The sequence below is a fragment of the Gadus morhua genome, chromosome 4 (genome assembly GCF_902167405.1).
Source record: "Gadus morhua chromosome 4, gadMor3.0, whole genome shotgun sequence".
Taxonomy (NCBI): domain Eukaryota; kingdom Metazoa; phylum Chordata; class Actinopteri; order Gadiformes; family Gadidae; genus Gadus; species Gadus morhua.
In genome coordinates this window covers 36,452,219-36,462,218 of record NC_044051.1, presented here as the reverse complement: position 1 = coordinate 36,462,218, position 10,000 = coordinate 36,452,219, and the positions used below count along the sequence as shown (strand labels likewise).

The 10,000-nt window shown below is 47.2% G+C and overlaps 1 protein-coding gene and 1 long non-coding RNA gene across 2 annotated transcripts in view; one reads left to right on the top strand and one right to left on the bottom strand.

Moving 5' to 3' along the window:
* The window catches only part of spry2 (sprouty RTK signaling antagonist 2), a 6,473-nt gene extending 126 nt beyond the window's left edge, over positions 1-6,347 (top strand). Inside the window, exons 1-2 of the mRNA XM_030354360.1 lie at positions 1-380; positions 4,141-6,347. The exon at positions 1-380 is cut by the window's left edge and continues 126 nt beyond it. Of these exons, the coding sequence (XP_030210220.1) occupies positions 4,189-5,124 (936 nt within the window). The 5' untranslated portion in view covers positions 1-380; positions 4,141-4,188 and the 3' untranslated portion in view covers positions 5,125-6,347. The remainder of the gene's footprint in view (positions 381-4,140) is intronic.
* LOC115542202 (uncharacterized) overlaps positions 3,291-10,000 on the bottom strand; it is an 8,888-nt gene continuing 2,178 nt past the window's right edge. The window contains exons 2-3 of the long non-coding RNA XR_003976486.1: positions 8,571-8,636; positions 3,291-3,477 (exon numbers count right to left, since the gene is read on the bottom strand). This is a non-coding gene — a long non-coding RNA (uncharacterized LOC115542202). The remainder of the gene's footprint in view (positions 3,478-8,570; positions 8,637-10,000) is intronic.

The following is a 10,000-nucleotide window of genomic DNA, read 5'->3' as shown; positions in this document are numbered from 1 at the left end:
CGCACGGTAGAGACCTTGACGCACGACCCCACGTTAAGGACGCGAGTGGGTTTCTTAAAGCACCGTTTGGTGCATACATTGATCGCTTTTTGTGGACTTTTTTGTTGTGTTGCTCTATTTCTTCTAACCAGAAAGCCGGAGCCCATCTAATAACCAGGGCGGTCATTGATTTGCGAGGTCCTTTTTATCTTTGACGCATCGGTTCTTTCGCCAAAACATGGGATCTATTTCTCGTCGGTCTGCTTCGGGGTGAACCTCTGCAGCGTCGATGTGATTCCCCGGCTGCTTTGAGTAGTTGTGGGAAGTTCTCCCCCCCCCCTCCCACCAGTGGGATGTGATTTACCCTGAAGGGGGTCCGACAGTGCTTGGAGGGGACCACGGTAAGGGAATCTATTGCGCACACACTGTTGTTATGAGCGCCTTTTCTGTAAGGTTTGCAACGGATTCTGCATCCACCCCGCAGTGCAGCTGTTGCAGAGAGATGAGTAACTTGGCGTTATTGGAGTTGTGTTTGTGGATACGCATTGGGTTATTGAGTGATCCTGATTTCACGCGTAAAGTTGCATGCGTAAGCCTGCAACTTTACCTCGGTTATTTTAAACTTGCAGCATAACTTTCTAATAACTAACTTGTTTGTTTGTTTTTTGCTCCATAAGCCTAACTTCTATGACATAAACAAGATATAAGCCTGTGTAGATCGCAGGCGTTCGGTTTGATGGAAGACGCTTAACAAAGTTACTTATCCAACGTTATATAAAGGCTAGTAAGGTAGACAGGTTGGGGGGCTACTGCGTAGTTCTGATTAGGTGAATCAGTTAGTGCGAAGGTGCTCTTTGGTAAACAAAAACATAGTTTCTGAAAAGATAGGCTGAACAAGGCACCCTTAAAAAAGCTTTAATAAATAGGGTAATTCATATAGGAATTCTTAAAAAGTCATAGCTATTAGTAAACTCGCTCCAGCTGGAGTAGGTGGAGTCAACAAATTACTCATAAGCATAAATCATGAAATATGGTCACAAACTACATACAGATCCATGACAAACGTAGAATAGATCCAGTGTTCAATAACAATATTACAATCATAATTATTTAAACAAACAGCTCATCAAGTCTAAAGGCAGACCACAATTTCAATAGAATCATTCAATGCTGGGAATGCCATAGCATCTAGTTTATAGATCCAGCGATCCTTTATTTTTGGTTTAGTATTTTTGTCCATCAAACCCATCCTAGAGGTATGGGGCACATGCTCAATCCATATGGCGGTGACCAGTAGCCTGTGCCGTTATCATTATGTGCTACTTTGAAGTGTCTCGTCATAGCATAATCACAGTTTCCTATTTATGCGGCACACCTATGTTCAGCGAGGCGGTCTTGCAGCCGTCGTTTAGTAGCCTACGCCAAACATAAAAAGCATAGCACAGAGCGCATTCCAAAATATATGTAGTCTTACAATTTATGCTATGTTTAGTAGCGAATGTTAGGCTACTACTTCACATATTTTGCAATAACCGCATTTGAATGGACTGTTAAGGCACATTAGGTAACCATGTGGTCTGCTTTTTCGCTGGTAGATTACTATGAACCAGTCTATCACCCAAAGTAGGTTCTCTTCTAAAAGGAGAAATAAATTATATATATATATATATATATATATATATATATATATATATATATATATATATATATATATAAAGGCTGTTAGCTGTTTAAAATACTTTTTGTTAAAATAAATTAAAAATATAGGCCTAAGCCAAATTAGAGGCCCTTTTTTTTTTTTTCCTGGAAACCACATTCACGAGGGCCTTGTTGACCCTTTACTAAAAAAAAAGGACAAAAGACTTCACCACTTAATTCCCATCAAGTATGCAACCCCTTTTTACAAGGTGACAGCGAACTCACCTCCCCCTCTTCCTCTGACCCCCCGAAACGCAGAAAGCAGTGCCCCCCCCCCCCCCCCCCCCACTTCAATCCTCCTCTACCTGAAAGCTAATTAGCATGGAGCATTCAAATAGTGTCAGAAAGGCCACAGTTTGGAACAATGAACAATTGATAACACATGGGGAAATAAAGTTCCCATACCATACCACCATCAACACCATCTGCTAGAATACATGAGCAATTCAACTGATTAAAACCAAACAAACAAAATAAATATCATGTGTCATAGTGCGATTCATTTAGAAATATGATACATCTGGGGCAATTAGCAGACGTTTTTTTCCAAAGCGACTAACTATAAGTGCCATAAGGGATATTTGTCGTTTCACTTGGTGCCTACATCATTTACAGTGCAATGGGTACACTTTTTGTCAATTTAGACAGTATACTTTAAAGTACTCGGTCTCGATAGGGGTATTGAGGACTCAAATATCTGCCTTGAGACATCTAAATATCCATAACATTATTCTTTCAACACTTTTTCCTCCTTCAAGGTTAGGATTTGAGTTTACACTTGTATATCACGTAGGCCTATACCCATGGTGTGGTGTGTGTGAACTTTGAATAAGTTAGCAGAAATACAATAACATTACTCATAAATAGACAGAATAAAAGACTAATTAAATCACTGGGGAAATCCTTTTAGTGTTGGGCTTATTTAAAAAGTTCAGAATGCGTTGCATAAATCTAGGTTTATTACGTTGTAAAGTTATTAGCGGATAATGAACCAATAAATAAATACCACTTTAGAAAGCCGAAAGCAGTGACAGATGGAAATCAAATCAATGTTAAAAGGACACGCACACCATAGCGCGATCACATCAACCGCTTCCTTCTGTGTGACATTATAGTTGTTCCATTTCCTCACACACACACACACACATAGTTGTGTAAACCGTAAAACAACCAACACCTGCGCACACACACACTCCCTTTGATCCACCACGGCGAACACACATTAAAAAAAAAAAATTATGAACAGTTGACAGTTATACAGCCGGGACAATTATATGTCTGCGAGTATAAACCTCCCCCCCCCCCCCCCCCCCCCCCAACACACAGACACACCCGGAGCCAAAACAACAGGATTTATTTTACTGCTGTCACTTTCAGGAATTGATGGAATGTTGTGTGAGAAGTGGAAACGGACGTTTAAAAAACAGCTCGCAGGACGTTAGCTCCTCGACGCGACTGACGGCCGTTTACGAGTTGTTTGTGACAGCCTGAGCAGTAGTGGAGCCTTTTGACCAGATGTGAGAGCCTTTGGCCCTTAGAGCTTAGGTGTTTTTAATGGGGGGGAGAGAGAGAGAGAGAGAGAGAGAGAGAGAGAGAGAGAGAGAGAGAGAGAGAGAGAGAGAGAGAGAGAGAGAGAGAGAGAGAGAGAGAGAGAGAGAGAGAGAGAGAGAGAGAGAGAGAGAGAGAGAGAGAGAGAGAGAGCCTTCGTGGACTGGGCGTTGTTTGAGGTACCCCACCTTAGAACCAGGACAGCATCTGGGCGTCACGGCAACGGTCTCTGTGTCTCTAAGGCCGCGTCGTCTGGATGGAAACAAAACGATAGTCGACGTGTTGATCACATCCTGCCGCTTTTCATCCGAACGCCGTAATCCTAAAGCACGGAATGACTTAAAGCGTCTCTACAACACAAAACAATTCAAGACAAAGTGCGTGAATGGCAGACTCGTGAGGTCTTTGTGTTCTTTTAACCATCCCCCATGGCCTGTTTGCCCCCCCCCCCCCTCCCCACAGATATTGTATAAGCAGAGAAACCACAGAAATGAATGTAAACCAGTTAATAAGAATAACTATTTTGTTATAGAATACTCACAGATTTTATAAAGAAAAGTTACAGATTTTAAAATATAAATTGGACAAATTCCTCTCTGAATAACATTGCTCCAAGAAGTGACGGCTGATGTCAAACGGTGGCGTGGTACACGCGTCTAACTGGTGTCGCCCCGTGTCGAGTGCGTCTGCGCTCCAGAGGGAGCGGATCCATCCCACCGGGGGCTGGTTTACATATCGCCCCTGAGGCACGCTTCTGGGATTTGCATGCGACTGTTTTACGCCTGTCGCGTTTTGCATAGCGGGGGCCGTGGCAAGCCCTGGCCCCGCCCCTAACGACACCTATGTGTATGTACCCCTGCCACGCTGGCCCCGCCTCTAACCACACCTGTCCTTACCCCGGCCCCCGCCCCCCAGATCTCCAGATGTGTCCCAGGCCAGCCGGGGCGGGCCTGCAGTCCTACGATGGAGTCCAGGAGTCCCGGCGGCGTCGAGGGCGGAGGAGGAGGAAGAGACGCTGATCACCGTGCCGACGACGACGCCGACGCCGACGACGCCCAGCCCGGCGCGCCCACGCTGTCCATGGATCAGATCCGAGTGGCGGCGAGGAGCAGCAACGAGTACACCGACGGCCCCACGCTGGGGGCCCACAGAGCCGGCACCCCCCCGGCCCCCGGCGCCCTGCCCGAGGGCCCCGTCGGGGCCTCACCGCCCGCGTCGGGGCCCGGGACCCCCGCTGAACCGGGCCCCCCCGGCCTCCCTCCCCCGGCGCGCCACTTCTCGTTGACCCCCTTCTCCTCCCCCACCACCACGGCCCCGGCCCCGGGCGGGAGACGGTGCTCCTCCCCCCCCTGCGGGGGGAGCCTCCCGCCGCTGCAAAGGCTCATGGGTAACGACGGGACCATCAGGACTCAGCCGAAGCGCGCCGCGCCCGTCGGCGGCGAGGAGCGGAAGCCCCTGACGGCCGCCGTCGCCGCCGGGGGGCCGGCGCACTCGCAGCGCTGCGCCGCGTGCGGCCGCTGCGCGTGCGGCGAGTGCACGCGGCCGCGGGCGCTGCCCACCTGCTGGGTGTGCGGCCGGCGCTGCGTGTGTTCGGCACGGGGCGCGGCCGAGGTGGCCACGTGCGTGTGCCTCGTGCGCGGCCTCTTCTACCACTGCTCCAGCGACGACGAGGACACGTGCTCGGAGAAGCCCTTCTCGTGCACGCAGGCGCACTGCGCCGCCCGCTGGGCCGCCGTCGCCCTGCTGACGCTGCCGCTGCCCTGCATCGCCTGCTACCCGCTGGCCCGGGGCTGCGCCGCCGGGGGCCAGCGCTGCTACGACGCCGCCGCCCGGCCCGGGTGCCGCTGCGAGGGCGGGGCGCGGCGGCGCAAGGGGGGCGGCGGCGGGAAGACGACGTAGACGGGGTTTGGTGGACGTTTGAGTCGGGGCGGATGTTTTTTGGCGGGATGGGTGTTCTTTCTGGATGGACGTTTGGACGGGATTAAGGTTCTTTTTGGGGGTAGACGTTTTTTTCCGGGTGGGACGTTTTTTCGTGACGGGCGGACGGACGGACGGACGGACGGTTTGCCGGGGTTCGAGTTAAAAGTCGACTGAAATGTCGCAGAGTTACGGTTGCAGACGGAAAGGTGGACGCATGGGTTTTTAGGGTGTTTTTCTGTTTGTGAACCCCCCCCCCCCCCTGCCGTGTCCTCCAGTTCGGTGTGTTGTTGGATACCTCACGTCTACCACGTCAAGGTGGGTTTACTTTGTCTCCGGTCGCTGAGTGCCCGGAGCGGATACACCTTTGTTCTGGGCGTGTGAATGGCGGACTACTGTTAGGGTTTTGTGTTCCGTTAAACATCCCCAATGACCTGTTTACCCCCCCCCCCCCCCCTTCCCCCCAGATATTGTATCACCTGAGAGCCAAAATGTACTTAATATGAATTTAATACGATTTATTAATATGCAGAGAAAACTCCAGACATTCATGTTAACCAGCTTAAAAAGAATAAGTGTATATTTTGTAATCGAAAAGTAACTTCCGACAGATCTTTTTATATAAATCAGAAAATGTCAACTGTGAAAAGTTTTCCTGCTGTAATAGTCACGATGAGTCCACAGTTTTAAGAATCATTTTTCATTCCTTTAATGTGTGTTGACGGCACTGTGTGTTAAATCACTTAATGTTAATTTAGCAAAAACTAGAATTTCACACTCCTTCTCATTGCAAATTGTACAGATACGTTTTTTACGAGAAACTGTTTTATTTTCTATTTTTTTTTCTGCTGTTTAGTGTGAAGTTTAAGAAAACAAATCCTATATATTTATTTTGGAGGTTTATTATTTTATAATGAAATATTTATTTCAAAAGGCATCGACAGTCGTTTTGTCGCACAACCCATGGTTCGCATTGTGACGATTGGTAGAATTAGAGGAACAGATGGGCTTAATATTTTGTCATTAAAAAAAACATCCAGGAAGTCTCGAACCGTTGTATTCCATTTGGCTGTATTTTGGGTTGAAAGACACACACACATTCTGGAAACGCGCATCAACTTGCAATCAATCAACTAATTTTACTGACTCAATTATGTCTTAAAACCAGCAAGATCCTAATAAAGCAAACTTAAAAAATGTAAGTACCTTATTGTCTCTACAAATGTATTTATTGTAAGTCACTTTGGATAAAAGTATCTGCTTGCTTCCCTAAATGTTAATATAAAGTTAAACCATTCATTTATCTTCAAACCTGCAACATGTAAATCATTCTGTTATACTGCAGTCTGCAGAAAAAGACAGTTTGATGTTGAAGTCATGTTTGAAGTTGATGTTTCAGTCCACCTTTTCGTATTTCCTCCCTCCTAAGAATACAATTTGAGAGATAAGGCGGTTTTTCATATCAGCCCTGGCAGGACTCAGTCATTCAGAATTTGCATGGGACTGTTTTGCATAACGAACCATCGAAGATGGAGTCCAATGTTTAAACCCCCGATGAAATCATACGGAAACCTGTTCCAACCGGTGGAAATAAGTAGCTGGAGAATTTCAAAACACCCAACACAAGCTCCCGTTCTGCTTTCCTATACAGCTGTCTCAAATACACTATTCAAATAGTTATTTATTTGTACAATAGATTAATATTTCACAACACACGTGCGAGTGGTCCTGTTTTATTCACAATCACCTCTACACATTACCAATAACCAACTGTGCAATGTGACGTCCGAGTGATGTCTTTTATGTGTCATTATTGGACGTCAAATGTCAGTCCACCGAAGAGGTCAGCCGGTGGCTACATTACCACAAGGTGAAATGGGTACAGCGCCACCTAGCGTCCCGGGGCATGACATGCTTTGGCTAATGAATCGATTTTCTTACCGCCATTTATCACACATGCAAAAACTTGTCGCTTTTCGGCGACAATTGCCGTTTTCTTGGTCATTTGGGTCATTCACGTGAATCGCGTAGATCCGGAGAGTTTCCTTTTAAGATTTAAAAAAAAATTATGCAGTCGTGCTGCCTTTCCAGTATTTTACCGATGATTCCCCTCCCCCTGCACCGTCACCTTTTTTACTCTGAGGTGTTTGCAGGTCTGATTTATACTCAAGCAATTGCAGTTTTCTAATTGATGAGCAGAGTCGAACTATGGCTTTGATCGGATTAAGCTGTGCATGTTAATGTACTCACTTTGATCCCCCTCTCTCTCTCTCTCTAGCTCTCTGGCTCTCGAGCATATCGACGTCTATCCAACTTCCAATGTTTGGTGGGAAGTTTCTTTGGAAATCCCTCAAATAACATTTCATTAATGTACGCACTTATTGTATGTTGTACGTCCTTGCAATTAAAAATGGTACTTAGCATTGTGCAGAATCTTATTCTAGCTATCTTTGTTGTATACAGGGAATGGGTTAACCTAGTGATCGTTAGTGCTTGGCACTTTGTTTTTATTAACATCCCAAGTTACTGTACCAACAGCGATAAGTTGTTTCTCTTTCTTCTGAGAAATGTACTTACTTACTTGTGTCTATGTGTGTTTGTCTGTGTTTGTGGGTCTGTGTCTGTCTGTCTGTCTATCTTGGTGTTTTTCTGTCTGATAGTCTGATGCTCTTTCTGTGTGTGGGACCTTTTAAACTAACCGTCACCTGTTTTTTCGGCCCCCATTGGCGTAAGACCACCTCACTTTTTTGTTTGTTTTATCGCTGGGATTGAAGCGGGGAAGGGTGTGTGTGTATGAACATGCACACACACATGTACCTGTGCGTGCGTGCGTGCCTAGCAGTAAGTTAGCAGAGGGGGAACTCGAGGCCTCAGAAGCATTACCTTGAATGACAAAGGGCCAACAGTTTAGCGGCGGCATTCAGGCCCTGTGTGCATTCAGCCCGTCGTCAATGGGAGGTGTGGTCGTCTGGAGAGAGGCTGGGGGGGGGGGGGGGGGGGGGGGGGGGGGTATTCTGGATATCCGTAGAGTTCCTGTCGGCTACCTGCGAGCCACTTATTAGTATTCACCGTGGGAGAGAGGACGACTGGTTGGAAGTGTGTGTTTGTGTGTGTGTGTGTTAGTGTGTGTGTGTGAGAGAAAGAGAGACAGAGAGAGTGAGTGAGTGGGAGAGAGAGTGTGTGTGGGACAGAGAGACGGAGAGAGTCAGTGAGTGGGAGAGAGAGTGTGTGTTTGAGACAGAGACAGAGAGAGTGAGTGAGTGGGAGAGAGAGAGTGAGAGAGAGAGAGTGTGAGTGTGTGTAAGTGAGAGAGAGAGAGTGGCGCGAGAGTGAACGAGCGAGCAAGCGAGAGAGAGAGACAAACAGACAAACAACCACAGGCTGGCTGAAGGCCGGGCGGTGAGGAGCAGAGGTTCAGAAGGCCGTACCTTCTGTTGGAGGAAGTTCCTTCTTCGCCATGGTGACGATCATGATGATGATGGCGGGGCACAGCACTAGGGCAGGACGGGGAAGAGGAAGAGGGGTGTTATTTATAACCTGGACAGCAGTCAGTCCAGGGGACGCAGCAGCTGAGAGGAATAGGAAGGGGATGTATCTCTGTCCCCAGGACTTCCTGTCCTTGTGTATGTGTTTGTGTAGATGTATGTGTGTGTGTGTGTGTGTGTGTGTTTGTGTGTGTGAGTGTGTGTTGATGTGAGTGTGTGTGTGTGTGTGTTGATGTTTTTGCAGATGTCTGCGTGTGTGTGTGTGCAAGTGTGTGACGATTTGTGCGTGTGTTTGTGCAAGAGTGTGTTGAGGTCTGCGTGTATGGTAGTGTGTGTGGATTTGTGTGTGTTGATGAGTGTGCACAGCTGTCTGTGAGCAGAGGTCATTACTACGAACCCACACTCATCAACAACCGCAATGTCAGAATGATCAGATGAATGAACCATTGATCCAGGTCGTCTGTAGTGTATTCCGTGCAGTGCAGTCATTTGCGACCGTATTCAAATCTCTTATCTCACACAAACAATGCCATCGGTGTTCCAGGCGTCCGCAGTATATGCAAACGCCAATGTGAATCTTATCCGAAAGAAAACCCCTTCTGCACAGCGTAACTGCTGCTGAACTTATGCCCATGTTCCGACAAGACTTTTTTCTCATCACTAGAGTAACCTGTACGTCCTGGCACTTAATGTTCACACTTATTGTCTGTTGTACGTCGTGGCACTTAATGTAAACAGATTGGATGATTAACACTCATCACGTTCACAACACTATGAACACTAGAGCCACCGCAAGATACAAACTCGAGAGACACAGGGACACAAACACACACAACACGCACACACGCATGTCCACTCTACCAAAGTGTTTGTGTGTGTGCAGATGTATGTATAGCTTTGTGTGCGTGTGTCAGTGCGAGAATGTGTTAGTGTGTGTGTGTGTGTGTGTTAGTGTGATTGTGTGTAGATTTTTTGTTTGTCTTAGTGCGATTTTGTGTAGATTTGTGTGCGTGCGTCAGTGTGCGAGTGCGTATCGATGTGTTGATGAGTGTGTAGATGTTTGTGCGCAAGTGAGAAACACGGGTAGACAAACACAAAGCCACACACACGCACATATTTCCACTCGACAGAGTATTTCTGAGAAAGACTTTTTTTTTTCGATGTGGGCGGCTCCAGAACGAACGAAGACGGGGAAAAAAAAAAAAAAAAAACACAACCACGGCTTCCTCCTGAGCAGATTGCGGTCGGATTAACTTTCCGTTGTGAGCCTTCTTCCTTCTCTGCTACAAGGTACACAGAGGGAGAGAGACACACACACACACAGAGACAGACGCACACACAAACACACACAGATGCACGCACGTCGCACGCAC